The following is a 25,315-nucleotide window of genomic DNA, read 5'->3' as shown; positions in this document are numbered from 1 at the left end:
TCTACCAGGCAATACAACAAGGAGGCATTTGATGGGCTAATAGAAGGCTATACTGTGGGCTTTTCATCATACACATATTATGGATGGGTGCAAATACATTTCCAGATCCTCTCTCTACGTCATCGGGTTCTGTCGGCAAGAGAAAACATGCCACTACTGATTAGTCAAACCATTATTCTCTTTCACACTTGAGCCTCGGATTAGCTAGAAGTGTAAACGTTCATAAATTACACCCAGAGATGATATTAAAGCGGTTACACCACCTGGTACATGAGACACGACATGTTTATGAATTCGTCACGTGTGTTGAATTGACTTGGTGTGTTTTGGCAATTCTTCGAGGAGCATAATTCCAGAGGATTATGGGTCATTACAATAATGGGTTATTTGGGGGAAAAAAGTATAAAAAGAAAGACTCGAAATGACAATTTCTTCGCGTGTGATGAGTTGTTGTTATATGTGGCGCAGATGGGATCAATTTTCGTGTTCTATTACTAAAGTGAGAGTATTTTAAACAGGCCCTCATTGTTAATCTACACAACATCAATATACACAATAATTAAAGGTGGGTATCAAACCTGGAGCTCTGGAAAAGGATTGTCTTTCCTCGTCAAATTCTTATTCTCTTACCTGTGTGATAACACTGTAATCAGTAACAGCAGTACGAGCAGGGAAACAGGTCACAGGGTCACGACCCGCAACCATTGATCGCTGGATATCATTTTAGGTCAGTGGGCCGATGGTCTGGCAGGACTTTAAGTAAACATTGATGCGTTATACGTCTAGAATTTTATTTATGGCTTTGAAATTGATTTTTGAGCACTTTTTCTTTTTGTTGTTGCCTGAAAGGTGATTTACTGTCACCGCTATAATTACAGGAACTACAAGGTTTGGACTCACTGAAGTGAACGCCCATGGATATGAAGTGTGTAGTAACAGCAACAATCCCTCGCGGCTCGTAGCTCATCTATGGCATGACGCCTAACCCTACTCAAATGTAATATCACAAACATAACGTTGCTACATTGTTGTTGCACCACAGTGCACAGTGTTACTAGACGGATTTAAAAAAAAAGAGATAATAAAAATGTGTTTTTGGTGTGAGCAGTCGTAATCTGTGTCTCTTGACACGGAAATCCACACAAACCCTCGCTGTCCGTGTGCTTCGTGTCCAGTTTGTACTGGCAGACGCCCGCAAGAGGTCAAGTCTGCATGTCGCGAAAAAAAAAAGGCCGCCGTGGAGCAGCCTTTCCTCTTCTCCTTGAGTTTATATTCCACAGTTTGTCTGGCATTCATGTTCAACTCTTCCCGCCAGAGGCTGAGAGCAGCGTGAGGAAGTCAATATCTCCGGGTCATACACACCCACAGTTCTTCGCCGAGACGTTTTTAAGCGTCTGATAGCGATTGCTGTTGTTCAGGAAGGCAAAGTCCTTCTCGTAAGCCGTGGGTCGGCAGCACGGCCCGTTGCTTACCTTGTCCTTGCGGCCCTTCTTCCTGAAGCCCGTCCTCATCATGTGCTCCATGATGATGTCGTAGTTGAGCCGGTGGGCCGTGCACTTGCCGCTGCAGTAGCGCAGCACCACCGTCTCGTCGCTCTCGTAGCCGAGGCCCAGCTCGCTCACGGTCAGCTCCAGCTCCCTCACGGAGCAGGGCTTAGGCCTCCGGGCTCTCTTAGTCCTCCGGGCCTGGCTGTCGCCCAGACGCTGGCTCTTCCTCCTCTTCCTGTCGAGCAAGGCCCCGACCACGTGCTGGAGCTCGCCCTCCGTGAAGCTCTGGAACATCATGGAAACTGGCAGAGGAGAGAGGAATCATACATCCATCGACATCATTTCTGTGACAACAATCAGGCTACTCCAGTCGGCTGGATAATGATAAGGTGCAACTCGTTCAACCAGAAATACACACGTTCATTATATCTGACATCATGACAGCTATACGCACTATCAGTGTGGGCGATCTCAGATCAGTTAGAATTCCTCGAAGCCTATCTGAGTTGAGGAATGCCACTCAACCAGGGGAAAGCAGAGGATATATCGCCCTCTCCAGACGGCGCTACGGGGAGCCAGTGAACTATGAGGTGCTAATTGACCGCGGGTTATTGCGAGGCGTTAAAACCTGATCTATAAACAGCAAAGTCAGGCAACTAAGTATCCCGTCTGAACTCCAGGCGCCCTTTCACCCGACACCTTATCTCAGACCAGACGGGGAAGGAAGACAATAACAGTTTATCTTACACTCTGAGAGGAGGGAGTTCATCTCGTCCGCTGAGCGGGTCCTCCGGTGGGAAACACCCATCTGCCTCGGCGACGACGAGGGCGGCGGCGGCAAGGTCCTGGATGTCGATTGCGATGACCAGGAGGCTCGCGGCGAGGACGAAGGTGGGTACGGGTGTCTTGTCTTGGGTCTGAACTGTCCGATGGTGGCCATGTTTCTAACGAGGAGAATGGACAGGGCTGCGCCGCAGAGCATGAAGGCAAAGGTAGCACCTTTCCATAACTTCATCTTAGAACGTGGAGGAGCATTGAAACTCTGGAGGGGGAAAGGCAAAACAGACACACGTCAGACATGTTCAAACAGTCACACCTTCAGTTATGTCACATTTAGAAAGCAGGGGCCGACAATGCAACAAACTGTTATCTTCTGTGCCGTTTCTTTGACCTCCCCCCCCCTGCGGATCCACTTCTCTCACCGGGCCTTTTTATTTTACCGTCAGTTTACTTTCTCTGATTCGGCTGTCAGCTCAATTTCACTCTAAGTGGGTTCATGATCCGCGAGCTTGACATCCCTCGCTGACATATGAGAATGCAGTGTGTGTTTAATCGCGGCTGCCTGAAAAGGAAAAAACACACCCGCAATTTTCTTATTTGGGTTGAAGGCAGGCTGGATTAGTTTTTTAAACCCCATGCCCCCCTTGAAACCTTTTTTTTTTTAAATACCTGAAGCTGCTTCACTTTTCTGAAGGGGAAAAAAAGACACTTTTTCTTTTTGTAAATGTTCCCGAACCATCCTACTTAAAGGAGGTAAATCCATTCCTTCCTTTACAGGAACCACACCTATTGACACTGCTATGTACGTTGAGGCCTGAGTGAACATGCGTCTTCATCTTATATCGCCCCTCCCTTCCCAATAGAAACCACAGCAGCCGCAAAAAAACTCAATCTGCAGGAGTACCACAGGTATTTGAGAGGTTTTTACGACCTCACGTCTTTGTATTTTTCATATCATGTCACCAGTGAGCAAACATTTTCCCCAGAGTCGGAAATGGTATACTGGCAGCGACTAACGGCAAATCCAGACCGGCCTCGCAAAGTGTTTTGCCAGACTGGATTCTGTCGTGAATTCTACATATACAGGCTGCTAAAATGTTTACAACGGGACTGAAATGTCACGTATCTTTGTCTGTTTCACTATAGAAACAAAAAATCACAAAAGTTTTTGTTTTGTTTTTCTGCTCTGGTTGAAGTTTTTTTTCGCAACGCAGTAAGTAAAACACACAAAAAAAGAAAAAACGAGACGCCAAACGTAAGCGTCTTACTGTTTTGGAGACCGCAGAGGGGAAACTACAAAGACGCCGCATGCATGAGATGCAGCGGTGTAAACAGCGTATAAACAGGTGTAACCAGTCCTATCAGTCATAGCTTGACTCATCACTCATAATTCCATAGGGGTTGGACGTGGTGAGCAATGAAAGGGGCAAGAACGGTATTCATTTGAAAGTCAAACATTTCAGCTAACAAGCTCGTTTCACGCAGTCTTTGTGGAGCCGCGGCAGAGCGTTCCCCGCTGCCCACCTCCACAGTGTATCTGATGATCCCTCCTCACAATCGTGCAATCAGCCGACACGACGGAGAGAAGCCTCCATGGAAAGTCTCACTTTGTTTCTGTTGGTTGAACACCAACTCCTAACACCAGAAAACCCGCTCTAAAGGTGATACATTTCAAACGAGACAGTTTGTTATGATAAATATGGCAAACGGGTGAGATCATTGTTTTCTTGTGCTATTAATTGTCCAGTTTGGGACTTCTTCCATACATCAGTGTCTGCGGCCCGTGAGCTCCGCGGCTCGTCTTGATAAAACAATTAGCTCGTAAAGAACAGATGAGCCCCTTCCGACGTCTCGGTCGCCGACACTGGACGATCTCATGTCCCTGAAGACACTTCGATACTCATAATTACTCCACTCAGAAATACATTAGTCCCATCTGCAGTCAATTGGCGCCAATAAAAGTGCCAAGGAGCATTCTGTAGCTTGTTCAGACGGCCGCCGATGATTAATCAGCACAGACATTTAATACCTACCACTGCCCCCCCCCTCCTCCTCCCCCCGCTCTCTTGCACATAAATATACGGATATTGATAGGGGGAAGGGGGCACCGGTGTTTTCTTAGGAGAGCAACGGAAAGACATGAATGAGTAGTCCCACTTCCTGTGAGGACAAATGCTGCTGTTCTCCAGCAAACAGAGAAGAGCAACAACACGGAGGATATAACGGACCCCCAGAGGACGCTGCAGCAGACGGAAAATCCATCTTCAAACTGAGACATAAAAGTGCAGATGAGTCGCAAAGACAACAAAAAAAATAAAAATAAAATACGGCTCCTACACAGGCCCGACATGTCCGGCCCTCACGATGTGCCCATGCATGCTCCTGTGTGCCGCTCCAACGTGGGAGGCCCCAAAAGCAAACGTCAACAAAAAATCATCTATTCACAAGAAGAAGCAAGACAAACAAAGCTCACAGGCATGATCGCTCTCATTAGGATTTGTGTGTTTGTAGTACAAGAGGGAGTGAATGCGAAGGTATGTGAGGAAAATAGTACACCTGATGTCGGCTGTCAGACTTATGTCACCTGAAGCGCTCCCAGCAGAGTGAAAGCAGGCCCCCAGGATCATTGAGGAAAACCATGAAAGTGAACAGCTTGTCCCTCATTTCCTCAGCCTGTGAAAGCCATTCCTGAGACGTTATGTATTTTCTCTGCATCGCACAGTCGGGAGGGCCGTCCCAAACCCTCAACCGAGCTCCGAACCGAACTCAAAGATGGCATTATTTCACATGGCACAATCAAATTGATGTTTTCGAGGAATAATTGGTTCAGTGGCGGTAGCGCTTGCTAAGCTGGCGGTAATGTAATTACGGCAGCATGGCACTGGTGTCCTCCCATGCCAGAAGGAGACATGCCACAGCCTAGGGAAGATGAACTAGAGATCTGTCGAAATGGGGATAAGGGGCGTCTGTGGTTAACACTTTTGAATGAAGCCGGCGGGACAGGGGGAGCCTTCTTGTCAGCCGGCTTGGATCTTGACCAGTGTGACATAATTACAGCGAGAGAAGATCACAGAAGAGAGGAGCGAATGAAGAGCGTCTTTGTGCTGGGAAAAAAGCAGATAGCAACTTTTTATGTCTCACCACTCGCTGTAGAATTTGCTCCTATACATTCCCCCGCAATACAGCGTGTTGTGTCCAACTAACTCCTCTCATGCCATAAACACGCACGAGCTGCACTCTGCCTGGTTTCACTTTTATTCACCAAATCACATGACGTAGGCTCGTGTGGAAATCAAGACAAAGTCTAACCTTCCGTCATTGTCCGGACGCCCACTTCTTCTTCCGCTTCTTGGGCGCACGCAAACACACACACTCCCAGCAGCACCATCACATCACACTAGATAATCCAGTTTGCATAGTACTGCTGTTCCTTCACATCTAGACATGTCCACAGGCCTGACCATGCTTTATGTGCCACCTCTTCCTACAGAACGTGATTACCACGCTGTGTTTCGGCTCCATGTGACCGGCTGTCTCTACGCTACCCTGAACACACCCAATAAATACCTGCACTAAAAAAAGATAACAGAGGAGTGTAACAAACAGCGGGAAAAAGGCACCTACTTTGTTGTTCCATGGAAACAACGTGCGCTTTAGGGAGTCCTAGAGAGGCCTTGTCTTGTCTTTTCCCTCTTAAGTGAGCATCAGGAGGCCTGGGGACAGCTAGAGAGTGCTTGGAGAGGTAATAGGGACATATTCCAAAGATCAGGGCAGGATTAGCACTAATGCCTGCCGGCTTTATCTGCAGTCACGTGGGTTAACACCTGGCTGCAGTGTTGGTGGCGGAGAACAGGCCTTGCTGTATGTGCGTGTGTGTATTTGTGTGTGTGTGTGTGTCCATGGTAATCCATCAGACACCTCTAACTCAGGGGTTAGGCCAGCCATGCACGGCTCACCGAGAAATCACCAGCAGGCGTTTCTTCTTGTGCTGCTTTCTGTCAGAATGATCAAGAGGAAAAGTGAGGAGTCGGCGGTTAGTTAGATCTCTGGCGTTGGCACCAGTGTGGGCCAAAAAAGGCTGTAAAATAAAGTGGATGTTCTGGGCCAGGATTGGCTGCACTAAATCCAGCATCGGTTCTAACGCAACTGCGACAGGCTTAGGTTGGACGGTAAATTTGCTGGGCGACTGCTTTCGGTTGGTCTGGCGTTCTGTCACTCAGGAACCAGAGGATAATTAAAACAAGCCCGTTCCTTGTTAATGAGGAAGCTGCTGTTCATTATTGAGAAGAAAGTAAAGGGGGCGGAAAGAATCCGCGGTTGATGCCAGGAAAAACAGTGATCACTTTTACGCGCATTCTGTAAACTTGTCATGAACAAGATCCCTTCTAATCCACCGGATGGAGGCGAGCGTTTGGAAACATTTGATTTTTATCACAGAAGCTCTACTATCACATCCGACCGCTCCGTGTGGATTAATCCAGTGACCTAACAGCGTAAAATCTCACGACTCATACCCGTTGTCGTCACGGCGGCGTTAATGAGGTGTGAGGGTACGGCAACACATACAGATGCTCGTTCGACTCCCAGTCCCAGTTCGTCTGGCCTTTGCTATTCCTGGAAGGGATGAGTCAAGGTATAGTTCCAACATGCATTTAAATAGCCTCTCAAACAGACAAAGAGGTTACGTGGGGCTTGGCAGGAAACACGTCAACCTTGCCTGATCATTTTCGTGTGAGCCGCTAGTAAGATTGATGACTGTTGTCTCGGTTACTTATAAAGAAGAGTCCATAAGCTGCTATTCTGGCCTGCTAATCTGTCTCCTCTATTAACACAGCAGCATGGCCTGTAAACCCATGTTAAACACCTCGATTTGTTGCTGTTACAAAAGGCTGACTGCGATCTGGCACACTCTGAATACCACTTTGAAAATATGACCCATGCGAGCGTGCACAAGCAAGTACAAACATCTGAAATATGATGACATTTTACAAGTTTGTAAGCCTATGCACTCTTCAAACTGCTAACATACTAATTATTTGCATGCACAATGCATATTTTGGCAAGGATCGGACGGGAGCTGCCGATGAGACAATGAGGAGTGGTGCAGGAGTTCCGGTTTTCCCTTCGCTGTCCTCCTGTTATGATCACCTTTGGCAGGTTATGACAGTTGAACAGCTCAATTGACTTCAGGCTTAACCCCCGATCCGGCCTCTCGGGGCTCCGCTGGATTCAGAATAATCTCTAAGTATGATATGGGCTTAGTGGGAAGAGGGATCATCACTGCATCAAAATGACTATAGTGTGTATTTATCAACTTCCCGTCTCTCAGAGTACCTTCATTTTATTTTTAGGCAATTTGGCCACACTCCTCTTAATCATTTAAACTATTAACACAGAGAACAATCATCTGAAATCACTACTAAATAAGCATTCAAAGTAGCACAACGTTTGGGAAAGGAAAGCCAGAGAGTACTTGAGGAGCAATTACGCATGATAATGAGGTAAGCCACCATGTTGGAAAAGTGACAGGGAAAGAGAATATTCCTCCCTGATGAAACAAATTTGTGGTGAGAGCTTCAATTCTGCAGAAATTCTTGTTGTTGTTGCTATTCCAGCATAGCAACATGCCCCCCCCAGTCTTCAAACGTTTCGTGACAGGCAGCTCTGCACTATTGACATGCGGCTCCAGCGAGGGCCGCTTGTTGATACAGATAATCCAACATGTGTTTTCTGCCACTCAAGCACTTGGGGAGGCATCCCTGTCAGTGGCACCTAACGCCTTCCCCATAAGCCGCCGGCTTAAACTAACAAAAGGAGATGCGGTGTCCTTACCGTTCGGCCGGCTAATCCAGACTTAGCTGCGTGGCGTCGTCTTCAGCTGACCTCCACAGGCAAGTGCTGGCTGGGTAAGTCCATCATTATCGCAGGCAAGAAGCGAGGGCAGGACTTCTGCTTGTATGATGAGAATCATCACGGCTCCCTGTGCCTGCAAGTTGGGGAGGTGTCCTGGCTTGATAATACGGTCCGTATTATTCTTTTATCATATTTTCATAACCACACGTTACGTTGCAAAGATCAAGATCAAAATTCCTCCGAATGTGAGCGTGAGCTTCATGGCACTCGGGTTGATCCATTCAAAAAAAGGCTTCACTTGGTTGACTTCAGAAAACTTCTGTCATCACGCTTCTCCATACACAAAAAAAAACTTCTGGTCCTGCTCAAACCTGAAACAGAACAGAAAGACAGTGCCATGTCATAAACAGATCTTACAGAAGCTTGTTTTTCCCCCCCACTCCACTCCGGATCGTTTCATTTCCGTACCACGAATGCTGCTGGGAAGATAATGCACATCTCCTTACCTCTTTTGCAGCAGCAGGTCTTCTCTTCAGCTCCAGGGAGGGGAACTCTGCGGGTTGAGAAGATGGGTCAGGGTGAGGAGGGAGAGCGTGGTTACCGTAAGTGGAGCAGAGAGCTTCTCTGATGCCTCTGCCTCCTGCCTCCCCCTCTCAACTGTTGCTCCTCCTCCTCCATAGTTGTGTGCTTGTGGGCCGAGTCGGATTACTCCTGACATGATAATCTCCCTGGCTCGAGCTCCAGGAGCCCTAAAGGATGCTTTGGCCTGAGCGAGGGCTAACATTTACCTTCTGCCGCAAGAGAGTCTGCCATCTTAAGTGGGCGATTGGTAAGAGCCTGGATTGAGCCGATCAGAAGGGTCTGCTGAAGCAAGTGTTTTTCAATCTTTTAGCGGGAATTAAGAAAGCTCACAATTGGTTTAAATGGCGCTAAGACAACGCTCACCTCAGATAAATAGAATTATCACAGCGGTGTTGCATAGTGCAGTTGGCTTGAGATAAAAACCCGGGGTGTTGTTGTTGAGAATCTCACGTTCACGTCCCTTCCAATACAAACCAGTGTGTTTTAGCCCTTGAGCCTCGAGCGGCAAATGAGGAGCAGATGGTTGCGCTTTTGGAAGCGATCAGGCACTCCAGACTGCAATCTAAATAAATACCCCATCCGTGGGGGGAAATGCGTCAGGTGTGTGGGGTCAGTCATATATATAAACAAAGGCCAACCAGTGTGGAGCTACACAAGGTCGTACACGTGCCGTCTGGGAGCGGACACCCAGTCAAATAAATCAACAGGTCCAACGTTGATCCAAACAGAATCGATGCTCTCGGAATTATGTCGACAGCCAGAGATGTCTATCTGCCCCAGAGTAATGAGTTTAGAGGCACAACAGGAAGCAAATTATTTGCTAACAAACATCCCATTCTAACACCATGAGTCACTCTGATGTCCTCTTGCCAAATTATACACAAATCGAGTTGCTCCAGTGAGGCGGAGATGTAGTCAAGGGGCGAACTTTCTAGGACTTCAAATTCCCCAAAAAAGGAAAGAAAGAAATTAGTTTTCACCCGAGCTCTCCATCGTACCAAACGTGTGAATTGATGGATATTCTCAGGTTGTTATCTCAGTGACCTGAAGTGTAGATTCCATGTACATTTTGAAGCGAAGCCAACACTAACCCTCCTCTTCACTTAAACCCTTCAGCGCTGACCTGAAGGGCGACGCCGCGCCACAAATCACGAAACCATCGGCGCTCTTCTTCACACTGAGACAATATTTTTGACAGCAGGTGCAAATTCATCCAGATCCCCCCCCCTCCCGACACGACTGAGAAAACACGGGAATTATAACTACAAACTTGTTTGACATCCCTCCTCAATTATCAGCCAGGGGTAAATGTAAATGCATAATGACTTCCAGTTAGCTGGGGATCTGGTGCTTTTCTAGCCTTGAAAAGGAACTAACAGCACAGAAACATTTCCTGACATCAGGCGGGAACATTTCTACTCTATACATATTGTTCACAGATGTGTAAAGTTTTCATAGGCTGGCCTCCGCTGCAATAAAAGCCCAACAGCTGTTAATTGCTAACCCGAAGACAGAGACAATAAGAGCGAAGCGCTTGATCCGATCTGTATACAATGCAAAGTCTCACTCAACAGCTAAGATTACATTAGTCATGAAGACAGCGAGACGTTCGGCATATACAAGAGGAAAAAAAACACGGCAGAGTGCATGTTTCCAATTTCAGTACGATAGAAAACGCATACACATCGGATTGAATCTTTTCCACTGGGTGTGGATGAGTGAAGAAACACATTTTGTTTAGGTTTGGGCAAGATTTTAAGGAAGCCCTCAATCAGTTACACTATAAACACACCATTCCAGTTGAGGTGTCATTAGAAAGGCTGGAAATAAGGCACAAACGTTGCTGGTATTGCACAAGATGTGGTTTGATGATTGGACAAGTAACCTTAAGCCAAATGTCATCTAAGAGAATGGAAAACTACTTTTTGAGAGAACCAGAATCTAAACAGGCAGTCAAAAAGATGCAGTGGGACAATGAGGGGCTTTTTTTTCTCCTCCTTCTCTAAACACCTCTTTCTTTGGGGAAAGTGGTAACAAGGTAAATCCATCGTGGCCCAAGAACAAATATACATCGCAATTTGAAGTTGACCAGATGAGCCGAGGCCCCAGGATTGCAAAAAAAAAACCCCAAAGGGCCTGTATGGATTCTGAGACTCTTTTTACTTCGGCACTCAAACACCTCAGATTGTGTCACAATTTGTACCTCCAGCTAATACGTGTCTATTTACATGCTTTGCAGTGTATTTACTTCCTACGCACCTCCAGCCTGACAAGGACAAAGTGAGTGTTTAAAATAACACAGCTGAATGCTGCCCCCATCTGTCAGCGGTTTACAACTATTTGGAACCCAGAATATACAATCTCACCATTAGACACATCAAAAACCCAACCTAGCTGGTTTTTTCGTTGTTTAATACAAAAAATATAATTTTTATTTCCACCATCTTATAAAATTTTGCAAAAAAATCAGCAACTTTTATTCAACACAGGTGGTGTTCCTACTTCCGAGGGCGAGTCGGAGCTCGGCCTGCTGCTGCTTGCCTCTGAAAGCCCTTGGTGCCGTCAGGGCTAAAGGGCTGACGCAGCACTCTTGCCACCTTGGGGTTGAATGCATTGGCTGCAAATACACGCCTCAGCACCCAGGGGCTCTGAATGTTCGTTTTATCGCCGTCTCCAGAGCAGCAGCTCTCCGTACTGTACCTCCGATTCAAACCGGGGAAGGACTGGCTGTTACAGCTGGTAGAGATCTGCTCAGAGGCCCTTTGGTTATCCACAGACTTTTGGGGCTGAGATGTGTCTGGAGTCTTGTCACAATCTTTAACCGGCGCCGAGGGTTCCTCCTCGACTGAATCCTCGGAGGTTCTAAGTGTATTTTCCTGGGAAGGTATGTCCTCAGGTTGATCCTTGTTTTCCTCCGATATTTCATGGTGTACCGACTGGAATCCCAAAGGTGCTACATGCATGCCCTCGCCGTCACAGTGTCTCCCCTCTGCTTTCAGGCCGCTGTAGGCCTTACGAACTTCCTCCAAGACTGCTCACAAAAGTGGGCCAAGCTCTTTGTGACGCTTGACGTAGCACTGCAGCTCCTTGGGAAGCTCCTGGCCAGGATGCAGGATCCAGAATGAAGAAACGTGGCTGTAAACGCTGAACTTTGGGAGGATCCTCTCTGAGAGGGAACGGGGCTCCGTGTTCTCCACAGAAAGGCTCCAGGTGAGGAGGAGCCTGCTGGTGGGGGAACACAGCAGCCATTTGGGAAGCGGCTCTATCCGCCTCACTTTGGTGCGTTCATGGTTCACCTCCAGAAGGTCCGAGCACTCTGCTGCTGCTCGAGTCACGTGTTTGTGGTCAGGACTTTTATCTACGACAAACAGTGGCAACTTCAGCTTTTGTTTGCATTCTTCTGGATTGTATTTATTCAGATTGGTGGAATGCAAACGTGGAATGTTGCTATTGTTCGAACCAACGTGTGATTTTTTTCAATTTTCAAAGAAGTGAGGAGCTTGAGACGTGATGTAGCCCTGCTTGTTCTTCTGCACATGCTTCAGCAGGAAGCCGTCCTCTGCCAGGTGGCTGTCGGAGAGCAAATCCTCAAACCCGGCTTTAATCTTCATGCAGAGAAACTCACCTTCACGGTCTTCATCTCTACATCTCAGCATCATTACACACTGCAATGTAGATCAGTCAGACATGTTGTCCAACTTCCTTATCCAGCCGGATTATTCATGTCGCCAAAGGATAGTGATCACCGGACTGTGCTGTTTCTCAGTAAATACGGGTATGAAGGAGAAGCAGCAGATCCAGTTAATAGTCCTGATGGAGAAAAAAAATGCTCATGGACGCAACACAGAACCATGATGTCAGCTGGTTCTGTGGGATCCAAAACAACTTTTTCATAAAATGCATACATGACACAACGCCGCCTCTAACACCATGTTAAAATAAATAAAATTAACCTTTTAACTCTGATAAACACAAGAATATTACCACTGCTTAAATCAAGGCTCACATGATTATATACAGCAGTGCTAAAGTATAAAAAAGCTACAGTGAATATCCCTGAAATCAGCTTCATATTGTTTCTGTGCTCATGTTATCCTTTTTTCATCACTTTACGTTTGTTTCCATGTTTCAATTAACATCTCTTCCACATGTTACAATCATCACAATCATATGTACAAACAAACCTTTGCAGGCCTTTTCCACAGCAGTGACTTAAGGGCTGCCTTTCTTTGAGTTATACAGTTATATAGCTACATACACACAAACTAAATATATTTGAATTCAAAAGTGCTAATATCATATTTAGACATTATATAATAAGAGGTCAAGATTCAAATACCCAATAAATCCACTGCATCAGGCCTGTGTGTGTGGTTAGATCTGATTAGACTGACAGCTCCACTATATACAGAATGTGTAATCACACACACACACGTTACTATACTTCATCCTCAAAATGACCACTATTATATCAGTTACTCACCCCATTGCCTTGATTGCTTTTTCACATTAAGGTCGATGGTAAAATGAAAAAACAATGAAATGAGTTATTGGATTAGATGAAGAAAATACGGTGAGAAACAACCCAACAACGGGTTTGTCTAGGAGGGTCTCTGCCTCAACCATCCTGTGGGTTACCCTCTATACACGACCCCAACAGAACATTCAGATTCTTTAATTATTAAGTTGGACCGTGGAAATATGTGACATCATCTTTGTCAAACTGAGTCCTAAGTCTTAATTGAAGTGACCTTAATAATCAGCGATGACAACTAATCCATCTATTGTTGAGGACTGACAGGTGGTAGAAAGGTCTGGAAAAAGTTAATAAGGGGACCTTGAGTTTTTAAACATTGATTCAGGAAAGTTTTTTGGGGAAAAACTGCTTCAAGGTGCAGTTTTCATCCATCGTCTGCCAAAAAACGTCACCACTTCATTTATCCCGCTTTAATCCATTCGAATGATCCTTTTGTCCAAATGGAGGTTTGTGTCAGATTTAAAGAAATCCCCCACAGGTGTTCCTCAGCCTTTATGAGGATTTTATGTTGACGAGAATGGGGCGGACGTACAGGCGGACCTTCTGACAGACGAACATGTGAACATACAGACAGACGGACAACACAACATCCAGGCTGTTGCCAGTGCAGTCACAAACATAGGAGGGGTGATGAATTCCCAGCTAGAATAAGAAGCTCTTTAAATGCCTTTAACAAAGGACACAATGGCCGTATATCAGGAAACATTTTTGGGTAGAATAATCAAACATTCCTGGAAACGAGAGATAAAGCTGTGAGTTTCCAGGTTCCCCTGTGGGCAAAGGGAAAAAAGAGCAAACTTACACTACAAAGGATGTATCAATCAAGACTTTTACACTTCGTAAACAACAGAATCAAGAAAGGAATCGTCACAGGCCGAGATTTGTACAAAAACCCAATTATTTAACTTTATTAACATCAATGTTTTTTCTTTTTCATCAACAGTTTCTTTTTAAATTCCAGTTCTTTATCAACAAATAGAAAACAGACTGTGTGTACAACAGATCAAACCCCTACAGCACTAAGCATTCACAAGGTAAAAATGAACATTTTTAGTTTTTTGCCAGCGTATTTCAAGTCCCCCCGTCCTCCCACCACCGTCCTTGCCGCCGCCACCACAACCTTTAGGTCTCTCGCCGTCAGACGCTTCCCTCCTGCGGCTCGCGTTGGGAGAGGATGTGTGCTTGAGTGGTGCGACGGGGTGAGGAGTAGTCCATTTTGATGGGTGGGGTGGGAGGTTGTGCTGTTTTTTTCCCCCTCATTCAGACGGACAACCAGCTGTCGAAGATTACTATGGTAGTACAGTAGATACAACGGTGTTTCCATTAATACACACTCTAGGACAGCAGGCTCTCTGCAGTGTCTCTAGGGTTGGTAGATCAGCAGAATGAATCCTTTTTAATAATATACCTTTGAAGCTGTGTATATATCTATGTGTAATTGTACATATATATAATCAATCATAATTATATATATATATATATATATATATATTTATAGTTCTATTTCTGTATAAAATAATATCAGGGTTCAGTCCAAAGGGCCGAGTCTCTTTCCCTCTGGTAGGAATGGTTGATTCTGTACAGGTGCCGGCGTTGTTGGCTCTATACTCCGCTGCCCATGTGAACCACTTCCGCTCCTTTCGGTCTGTGTGGCTCAACTCCAGCAGACTGACCAGGCTAATGGACAGCGAGGAGGAGATGGGAGGGACTTGAAGAGCAACTTTATTCAGAGATCGGGGATTTCGTTTTCTGTCGACTACCCTTCGGGTACAAAAGTCAGTTTTTTCCTCAGGTAAGTTCTCCGCTGTGGAGTTTGAAGGCCTCAATGCCATAGGCTTCTGATGAAAAACAAAACAAACAAAAAAAAAAACACGTAGAAATCATGTGCTTTCCATTTCTGTACACCTCCGGATTAGTCTTTTGGAAGCTAATTCGCTTCTTGTTTTATAAGTAGTTACCACGTTTACAGGTGGAGCAAGTGTGTGCTCTGTAATCAATTTTCTCAACGTTGATTTTTTTTTATATATATATCCAAAACGGCAAGTGAAAAGGCAATTTCTTTTTGAGATATTGAACTGAGTAAGACCAAACACAATATATATGAGACAAACAATGAATAAAACAATAATGTCATATGATAAAAGAAATCTGACAGCAGCTCAGAGAACAGTGGTCCTCCTGTATTAGTATCTAGGAACGTGTTAAAAATACATGTCCCTTGTGCTAAAGTACCCTAAAATAAAAAATAAAAACAAAAAAAAGTACCGATTATGAAATAATGCACGCCCCAGGCTGGGCAGTTTAAGACAGAACAAATGTCTGATGTTAAAATGATTATTAAAAAAAACCCAAAATATACTAAACAATAACATTTGACATAATGAATCATAATATTGACAATAAAATGAACAAAAAAAAAAAACAGAGAGAGGGCTCTCTTAGTGCTACCAGTAGCCTTTGACAATCAGGGAGGTTTGGCTTTGACGGAGCAGAGAGGCGAGCTGCCGGTCTGCGCTGTCGCATCTGTACAAGAGTTGTCATATTTGTCATAGTCATTGTAATGTTTCTGTTATTATTTTTAAAGCAAAATCTCATGTGGTGGTTTAAGTCGGCGTGGATCTCTGTGATTGGTAGAACCCCGTTGCCGGGTCTGTAAGCGCGTCCATTTCTCCCCGACCCCCCCGACGGTAGCTGCGAGGGGTCGGGTTTTAGGGGTCAAGTGAGTGGATGGTGGCTGAGATGGGACACTTGGCACACTCCTGAGAGGTTTGACCAGGGAGGCTGCGGGGTGGGAGTGGTTATGTTGCATAGTGGTCAAAGCTCCCCAGGTACTCCAACGCTGCCCTGTAGCACAACTGGTACTGGTCCTGGAGGAGGAGGAGGAGGAGAAGGAGGAGAAGAAGGTTCTGTAAGAAAGTCTGTCGAAACTGACATTTATAGTTATATAAATAAAACTGATTTGAATTTGACTTCTTGGGGTCATGGCTACATTTTGGCTACATTTCCATATTTTTCTTCTCAGCAGGATCTCAGCAGTGAGGAGACGTGAAGAATCTTACTGATACATTTTGTATTATAAAATAAATGATTGAATATAGTGTGGTGAGCTTTACCACGATTATATACGTTTTCTTTTATATAACTTTAGCTGTAGTACTGTGGCTGTTTGCACTAGAAGCACCAATGACATTTTCTGTAGACTACATAAAAAAAATTAAATATGACCTCACGTAAATTCACATGATGTTATATAACGTATTTATCAATTCTTCATTTGAGAAAGATTTGACACTGGAGTGATAGCACCAGATGAGTCTCTCTAGAACCTCCATTAAAGGGAAAAAGGTGAATAATATTTGGAATCCCGTCCTGTCAGTGTGAGGTCCAGAGCATGTCTGTCTTACCTCTGTCTGCACCATGGCAGGCCGCTGGGTGCGAAGCGTCTTCACTGTCTGGAAGAGGTCGACCACTCCTTCGTACCTCATCCTCTCCAGCACGATGCTGAGGGTGATGAAGACTCCGGTCCTGCCCACCCCGGCACTGAAGAGCACACACACACACAAGAGTCCGTATAACATCTCCTGTCTGAGGCTCCTGAACCTTTTTATGACTTTAATACTCAATGCAACAGAATGATCTTGTTGAACACAGGTAACAGCAGACAGAATTATAAGAACTCCCAATCATCCACCTTTTATTCCTACAGATTTGTCTCCATTTTCAGATTCTAAACGGTATTTATTTTCTCCTTACCTGCAGTGTACAGTGATTGGTCCATCTTGTCCAAACTGTTCCTTGGTTTTGTGCACTTGTCCAATGAAATCAATGAAGCCTTCTCCAGTTTTTGGCACTCCTTGCTCGGGCCAGTCAGTGAACTGGAATTGGCGGATCGTTCTAGACTGGCCGTCCTGGGGGGGGGGGGGGGATAGCAAATAAGTCCATTTACCAGACACAGATGTACAGTATATTAGCGAGACTAATTAAGCTGAGCCATCTTCGATGTATCTCTATGAACAAATGATACTCTGCAGTTTCAGCTTCACACATCTCTCTCCTGCAGCCTTCCTTCTAAAATATATTCTCAAAATACAACACAAACACCACAGCAGGTCCTCTCACTCACTGTCCTCGACGACCGTAAACCTGCTGGTTTTCACCGCAGCCATCAAATCGTCTAATTTATGCCTGGGATGCAATATGAATAAAGCTGATGACCTGGTAGCAGAGAACACCAGCATGGCACTCGAGGACCAGGACACACACACTTGACACACAGTCCCATATTTTACAGCACTGTGATGCACATGTGAATTTCATGGTTTTTATGCATATTAAGGATGTATTTCTGAACCCATCTCTCTTTCAGTGCACATACTGTGTATGTATATATACACACATACATACAAACAGAAGTATATGTGGAACAAGGAGTGGATGTGGGATTAGAGTGCAGTGCAGTGCTGTGGGCCTTCGGATGACAGTAAAGTGTATTTATAGCCCATTGAAACTACTGCATCACAGGGAGTTGCAGTACTGACCCTCGGGGATTGAAGGCTACGCTTTTCATGTATTTTCACAGTGATCTCGGGAAAAACACAGACGCGAGCACGCACACACACACACTATCCATAGAGCAGGCGTATTGTTACTAAATCCGGGTAAACATGTTTGATGGTGCATTCACTTGATGTCAGCCTGTCAGGAGAAATAACACGGGACGCGTTCTGATCACTTTCTACCTCGAAATCACAGCCGGTATAATTTTTAACACTTAGAGCGACTGTCAGCATTTGTATGAAAAGCTAAAATTAAGATGGATTTGGGTTGGAAGGCGCTATTTGTGTAAAAATGCCAATCAATCCTCACCCACGAATATAGACACACACACGGGGACAAACCCACAAGTATTGAGATGCAGAGTGAAGCCAACGTACCCTGGCATCTGTGACTTTAAACTCTCGGAGGATGTACTGGGGCATGTTGTATTCAGCCATCGGATCCACCACGAAGTACTGATACCTGGCTGAACGCTCTGCTGGCCAGTACTGATGGCACTTCTCCTACAAAGGGAAAAAAGAGGCAACATTTGTTTTTTTTCCAAACACATTCAGGGTAAAATAGACTTTTACATAAGGAGTGCTTGGTATAGAAGTGCAGAATATTATATATTTTTGTAAGTCATTAGTCATTTTCAGTGATGAAGGTCTCAGCTTACAAAATAAACCTGAGGAGAGATTAATCTGTGGTTGGAAATATCTACAGCCATGATGTTCATGCAGGGTTTTGGGAGAGAGATTTTGAGAGGGCAATAAAATCTATGAAACACAGTTAAGTGCTGCCGAATCACTTGTATAATCACAAAGAAACAACCACAACCCAGGCACAGATATTATGGATGGAATCAAACTGGTGACGAGATGAGGACACAGAAAAACATCAACACTGAGAATCAGGAAATCATAGGCCTTATGTAAGAATTGGATGTTGTCACTGTGTTTCGTTTGTTTGTGGACTACAGCTCAAGGTCAAGCATTTTAAACCGTGGCCATCTTGTTATTTTGGACCCAGATGTGACATGAGGATGGAGCCATGTACAACCAAACACTGAATTATACATTTCTAGGTGACGGTGATGTTATAATTATCCCTCATGAACTGAAAACACACCGTGAAAGGAAGGAAAACATGGAGAACTCCCAGACTGGACAAGGTCATCCTAATGCATGCACTGCTTTAATGCCTATTTTATTATAAAATGGGTCTTAAATATCCAGTCAGGCTCCTTTTTTGGGTAATTTTTTTTTAATTAGATGACATGCAACACGGTCCTCAGCTGGAATGCAAACTGGGATTTTATTGATGTGCCTTATGAACTCTCCCAAAATTTCCCACATTTTCTTGAAGGTCACTATTGCTTTTCTGAGTTATTTTTCTATCTTGAAGTCTTAAGTATGATGGCTGATATTTTTAACTTATGACTGTGCATGAGTAAATATCTGCCTAAAATATATAGCAGAAAACGTAGCCAAAACAGATCCATTTTTTCACAAAGTGTGAGTTATGCAGAACGGGGATTATCAGTATGCTTGGAATGCAACCAGTCATTGACACATCTGACCCAGTAGTATGCTCGATGTATTGCAGCTGTGGTGATAAGGAAGTTAACATTCAACCAGAGTTACTGTTCGTGTTGGAATGAATCCATATTTGAGCAGTGTGACACAGTAGCTTAGCTGAACCAACCACGCATATAACATTTCCCATCATCCCCTGCACTGCTCCCTCGACCTTACAGGCTCTGCATGCTTTCGTGTACAGAATGAGTTGGTGTATTACCCGTCCCATCTCTCGTAGCTTAGTGAGCATGACCACGATGGTGGAGTTGTGTTCCCACAGCATCCTCCAGAAGTCCTCGGTGGTCTCTGCCAGCGGGCCCTGTGTGGCCAGGTAGGCCTTCTGCTGTCTGAAGACACAACACACACAGAGAAGGCAGAGCGTTAAAACAACACATCATAATTATAAACTTCATGGTGCTTTTAAAACCGGTGTTATAGAGCACGAAGCAATAACCCAAAACGGATTTAATGATATAGTTGTGCTGAGTTTGTAGACACCCAAAAATGTAATAACATAGAAGATATAAGGCGTGCAACAAAAACTGGTGTCTTATAAAGTGCTCCGAATACATCCAGACACAAATGTATTCAAATAAAATTCAAGGGCTATGGAAGAGGTTCCTGTGTTACTCCTCTTTTGTTCTATGAAAGCAATAGGGACCATTTATTGGACATTTATATACGAGTTGTAGGAAAGGGAATCATAACCCATTAGGCCATGCCGCTTAAAAGCATCGCTTCTCAAAACTGTCCCTACCTAAATGTCAATAAGACACATTTCTACACATTTAATGAACGCAGCAAATCACCCATGGCAACCATCATCATCATTGAGCTATTTAAACCTGTATAGATCCTCGACACTGTTTCTTCCTCCACAGAATGACAGAGAGACAGGGAGGGAGAGAGAGAGAGGGAGGGAGGGAGAGAGAGAGCTTGATATGCTCACAAAACTAGGGATGAGCTCATCCACTGAGCCAGAGCTGTGCTGGTGTCCTACGTGACTTTGACTCAGCTGAGCAGTTTTTCTGTTAAACAGCAGGTGGCAGCAGCGCACTGATCAACAGAGAGAGAGAGAGAGAGAGAGAGAGAGAGAGAGAGAGAGAGAGAGAGAGAGAGAGAGAGAGAGAGAGAGAGAGAGAGAGAGAGAGAGAGCTCCAACACCAAGCAGAGGAAACTATCGTACGCCTTCACATGTTTGCAGCACATGTAAGTTGCATTCAGGTGTATATACACACACACACACACACACACACACACACACACACACACACACACACACACACACACATATATATATGCGTGCAGTGCGTTCACATGTATATTTAGACACGCTACTACACACACCCAGTCCCACACTGAGCTACGGCTGAACGACTAATGAAGGTGCTGCAGGCGAAGCACTAATGTGGAACCGGGAGATTAGAATATGCTCAGGGCCTCGCTCGCACAAATAAAGAAACAACAGATTGGTTGAGAGGAGAGGAGATGGCGTACGAGGAGGGGAAGGCAACAGAGTGAGGAATCAAATTAAAAAAAGATGAAAAGCGAGGGGGGGGGGGGGGAGACAAATGCAAAGTAAAGCGAGGGGGCGCACAAAGTTGAGGGAGAAGACTTGGGGAGGAAAATGTGGAGGAGATGAAAAGAGTGAGCGCTGCTCTCTCCAGCTGGTCGTCAGAGTGCAAAGTAAAACTGACTGCTGAGGAGGAGAAGATAGGAGGGGAGAGCAAAGGGAAGAAAATGAGAACGTATGAAAGGGGAATGTCAGAGCAGAGGAGGAAGAAAGGGAAGGCAAGGAAAAGCTTATCAGGGGATGAATGCTAAATTTCAAATTGATATGGTGGACCCCTCTAACCCCCCGTAATTCAGCCCCTAGCCAAAATAAAAACAATTCCAACCGTATCACACAGTACTGACTTCTCTGCAAACAGCGTCCTGATGAGCACGTTGCCAAACAGCACAAAGCACTCTCTGCATCATCCCACATGACTGCAGCGCTGGAGGACACAGCGTTTCATTTCAACCTCATTACAATGCTAAAACTCCAGCCTGCATCGGAGCATATCCAGGGCTCATAGCTGGAATCAATGGTTCGCCTCTCATTAGCTTAGCATATTATTGGCTTTTCTTGAAGACGCTGGGGTGAAGGGCACTGGAGGCCCCTGTTTAGTTTTTATTTATGCCCAGGCTTTAAAAGTGGCTTAATCACACAGCGCCGCCGGTGAACACAACAGGTCCCCACCCGGATATGTCTGTCTGCCATGACGTCTGGATGGGAAAATTAAGTCGCATAGGATGGCATCGGTGGGAGGAGAGAGAGTGGGAAGAGGGTTGTGGAGGAGACGGATTAAAGGGGGGGAATAGTGAGAGCCGGAGACAGAAAGGGGTGAAAAAAAAACAAAGAAGGAAAATGAAGGGAAAAAAGGAGAAAAGCAGAGAACATGGAGGAGGGAGGGAGGGGTTTGGAAACACTTCATTACACTACTCTCTTGCTGCAATTATGCTATTTACACAGCAACAATAGAGGGTCTGCCTCTGCGGAGCAGTGTCTCATTAACAACAGCACTGGAGGAAGAGGAGGGGGTTTGGAGGGTGGGGGTGGGGGAGGTGTCGTCTCTGTCACGGCCCGGGAACGAAGCAGAACCCCCCGTTTGACTAAATGGCATTTCAGACTGGCTAAATCCATCCCCTCGCCGCCGTACACTTCAACCACAGAAGAGTCGGCTCTTTCTGTCTCGGCCGCGGCACTCAAATTGATATAAAACAGAGAGCTGCCTTTTCATCTTCCTCCCTCGAGGAAGCAATTTGGACTCTCGGAGCAGACAAGAACATGCGGTAGCTTCGATATGAAAGTGTTAGTTGCTCCGCCACATTGACGGAGCAGGCCAGTAATACTTGCAACTGGATACTGCCCACTGCGGACTCATCTTCAGTCCCCTCCCATACATTTTACTCCTGTCCACTAGGAATACTGTGTTTTTCACACCTGGAACCATCTCCAATGCAAGTAAATGACTGCAGACAACCAGTACAGTGCTGTCCGGATGGTAGGACAGGCTATGTATTCCACAACATTTAAAATAAGGCAATGACTGCGAGGTTAAAGTGTAGACTCTCAGATGTAATTTCAGGATATTTACATCCACATCAGAGGAAATGTGTGGGATTATGGCCCTATTTTAGGAGTCAAAAACTAATTGGAAAAGTTATTATAAACCTAAATATTGCCTTGAAGTCTGTGACTCATTAACACCAACACCACCAAGTGTTGGGGGGGAAATTATGGTTCTATGTTTAACTGGAATTATCACCTTGTGGTCTGTTACCACAAAATTGATGTGAACGTCCTCAAGCCCCCTTGGAGGATAAGGAAGGTGATGTTCTACATTTTCAAAATTTCCCAAGAAAAGATGAAAACCATCAGTTAATAGAGTATTGAAAGCCTGATACAGTTTATCCATCTGTATTATAGGGCTCCATTGCTGTTACTGGGTGACCTGTCAATGCCACATCCACCATCCTGCTACATTTATTACTCACTAGAGCACCAAATGTGGACTAATCCCTCACTGAGATAAGTCCCCAACAAAGACACCATTTACTCCCGTTTGAGTAATGTTTGCTAAAAACTACAGTGCCCAGCTGTTTTGGGGAATTACCGAGCCTTGGGAAGTATTTGTGAGACACTTTTTAAGATCTACATCTTCAGTGAGAACAAACGGATTTGGAAGTAAGATAGTTGTGGTATGGGTAGTGAAGTTATTGGAGTATTGAGAGATGGAATAACACATTATTGGCTTTGGTCTTTTCATAGCGTGTCTTAATAAGAAATATATAGAACGATGCAGCCTTGTCCTTTAAAGGTCAAAGCCAGCACTTAACTTATTGTCATCGGGTTGTTCACATCATCTTGAAGTTGCAGCCCTTTACTGACCTGTATCCATCAATGCAGCTGGCGTTGATGTAGTCCGAGCCCTCGACGCCACGGATGGGCTGCAGGCAGACCCGGGTGGACTCAAAAGGCATGATGTTGACCAGGCGGTTCTTGAACTTGTTGCAGGGTAAGTTGGCGCTGATGAAGCGCGACGTGTGGGCTTTGGAGTTGGCCAGTCTCTGTTTAATGAAAAGGTTGGAAGGAATCAGACAGGGAGGGAGATGGAGAGAGAGAGAGAGAAAAAAATGAGTGACCTGTGACCTGCAGTAAACTAATTGTCTGCAAATCTTCCCTGACAAGTCTCTGTTTGGACTTAAGGTGCCCTGTCAAGACGAAGACGAGATGCTGCTGGTAGGTTAACTAAAGGCAGTGGACTTGTCTCCCAGACAGTCCCAGAGCGTGGAGGAGCGTGGGTGTGACAAGCTCCTGTGTGTATGGACAGTCATAGTACTCCGGGAGAATTTGTGTGTGTTTGTCGTGGCCAGACTGTGTGGGCATGGAGGCTGTGGCAACCACATACGCCGCAATCATTCTCTCACTCTTTCATTCTCCGTTGTTGGCAGGAGTGTAGATGCTATTATCACTTCAAACAGAATGGATCATGGTCATAAGAGGGCTAATGGCAGCGCCGCACTGGGAGGAAAGTGTGTAATAACATCACAGTCGATGGCTTTTGACAGAAGGTGCGCGTGTGCGTGTGACTGCGAGTCACCTTGAACGCCAGCTGTGTGTGTGTGCGAGTGTCAGTCATTTTTTGTAAATCTCCACAAATAAGTGCGTTGTTGTGATGTGTGTTTATGTGCGTTTGTTCGGGTCCATTTGTCCCTGAAACGTGGGATCCTATGTACTGATGCTGCACTGCTGCTGTGGATGTCTCAGCGGAGACAAACGTGCACTGGCTTGTGGGGTGAATTCATTATTTCAAACTGGTTTTAAACCTCGGTGTGATCCCACCAGCGCAGTACTGACACCCTGGGCAGAAGGTCAGAATTCGCACCTGCAGCCTGGCGCCCTTATCACAGCGTTAACACAATAAAGGTGTGAGTGCAGCCAGGTGCTTCCAAACCATAGTGGATTGAGAAACGGTTCATTATTATGAAATACTCACTTCCTGTACAGTATTACAATGTCACCTATGCAAACTATCCGGAGCATTATGAATGAGAAAAGGCTGTTCTGAAGTGTTTCTCATGTTAAATGGTCCATTATATCCTGCAAGAGAGCATTTTTACACCACAAAAAGGTCATCAAGCCTGAGATAACACCTTGTCTGAGGAGTGTTTTCATCAGTTACCTTGAACTCCAACTCCATGGCAGTGACTGTCTCGCCGGCGGGGGGCTGGGTGAGTTTCTGGATGTGGGCGTACAGGTTTCGCGCGGGAACCTCGGTGTTGCCGCAGGTGGCGGCCTCGAGCAGCGCTTCGTGGATGAAGATGTACTGGTCCTCGGTCTGGACCATGTAGTTCCTCTGGGCACGCATGCACGTCACGTGGCCATAGATGTCGACGGACTTCTCGTGCTTCATGCGTTCCAGCATGGCGTCGATCACGATGAAGCAGCCAGTCCTGCCCACGCCCGCACTGATGGAGACGAGGGAGTCAGAGAGAGGAGGGATGAACAACTTTATGTTCCACTAACAGATAGTTGTTCACACAGTATAAGAAGATCCACGTGTTGTTTCACGTCTGCAGAGACAAAACTAGCACCAAGGTTATCAGTGTTTAACTAGAAATCTAAAGCACTTAAAAGCTTTTCAATCACAACTCTCCTCAGTTCATACATCTTAAAAGAGCGCATTATTATAACGTGTCAATTTTCCCATCAGAATGTGAACTCTGCTCGTTTGTTGTTAAATCAAAATGCAACTTCACATTATATGCGGTGATTATGCATGGAGAAATGTTCATCTGAATGTGGTCAAAAATGTTAAACAACTTGAGATGAGTCACGACGCACTGAGAATGTGTAATGTAAGATAAGTTCTCCAATCCTATCATGTTCTCGCTGCTTTGAGAGCTGAAAAATG

General features: G+C 45.3%; 2 protein-coding genes across 14 annotated transcripts in view; both read right to left on the bottom strand.

Annotated features, from left to right (window-relative positions):
- Positions 1 to 508: 508 nt before the first annotated feature.
- On the bottom strand, positions 509 to 9,023 carry LOC311012334 (neurturin). 2 transcript variants are annotated; one of them, XM_084007743.1, is made up of 4 exons: positions 8,617 to 9,023; positions 8,100 to 8,481; positions 2,235 to 2,529; positions 509 to 1,789 (listed from the first exon to the last, which is right to left on the bottom strand). In XM_084007743.1, the coding sequence occupies exons 3-4, from the start codon at positions 2,500 to 2,502 to the stop codon at positions 1,353 to 1,355; spliced, it is 705 nt and encodes a 234-aa protein (XP_083863869.1). In that variant the 5' UTR covers positions 2,503 to 2,529; positions 8,100 to 8,481; positions 8,617 to 9,023; the 3' UTR covers positions 509 to 1,352. The 2 variants fall into 2 exon arrangements, with proteins under 2 accessions (XP_083863869.1, XP_083863868.1); XM_084007742.1 differs by having other exon boundaries at positions 8,100 to 8,491; positions 8,627 to 9,023.
- A 5,470-nt stretch (positions 9,024 to 14,493) lies between these two features.
- ptprfb (protein tyrosine phosphatase receptor type Fb) overlaps positions 14,494 to 25,315 on the bottom strand; it is a 154,754-nt gene continuing 143,932 nt past the window's right edge. For all 12 annotated transcript variants that reach the window (XM_084008639.1, XM_084008644.1, XM_084008634.1 and 9 more), the window contains 7 exons: positions 24,584 to 24,869; positions 23,290 to 23,468; positions 19,576 to 19,702; positions 18,174 to 18,299; positions 16,993 to 17,147; positions 16,644 to 16,779; positions 14,494 to 16,106 (listed from right to left, as the gene is read on the bottom strand). In XM_084008639.1, the coding sequence (XP_083864765.1) occupies positions 16,038 to 16,106; positions 16,644 to 16,779; positions 16,993 to 17,147; positions 18,174 to 18,299; positions 19,576 to 19,702; positions 23,290 to 23,468; positions 24,584 to 24,869 (1,078 nt within the window). In that variant the 3' untranslated portion in view covers positions 14,494 to 16,037. The remainder of the gene's footprint in view (positions 16,107 to 16,643; positions 16,780 to 16,992; positions 17,148 to 18,173; positions 18,300 to 19,575; positions 19,703 to 23,289; positions 23,469 to 24,583; positions 24,870 to 25,315) is intronic.

Source organism: Eutrigla gurnardus, assembly GCF_963514095.1.
Source record: "Eutrigla gurnardus genome assembly, chromosome: 4".
Classification (NCBI taxonomy): domain Eukaryota; kingdom Metazoa; phylum Chordata; class Actinopteri; order Perciformes; family Triglidae; genus Eutrigla; species Eutrigla gurnardus.
Note: the sequence above shows the minus strand (reverse complement) of the source record. Positions and strands in the feature narration are given on the sequence as shown.

Bases quoted from the DNA above. Each gene is read 5' to 3' on its own strand.
- LOC311012334 (XM_084007743.1), bottom strand. From the start codon at position 2,502: ATGAAGTTATGGAAAGGTGCTACCTTTGCCTTCATGCTCTGCGGCGCA. The intron at 1,790-2,234 runs GTAAGATAAACT...CTCCTCTGCCAG, and splicing joins GAACTCCCTCCTCTCAGAGT to TTTCCATGATGTTCCAGAGC.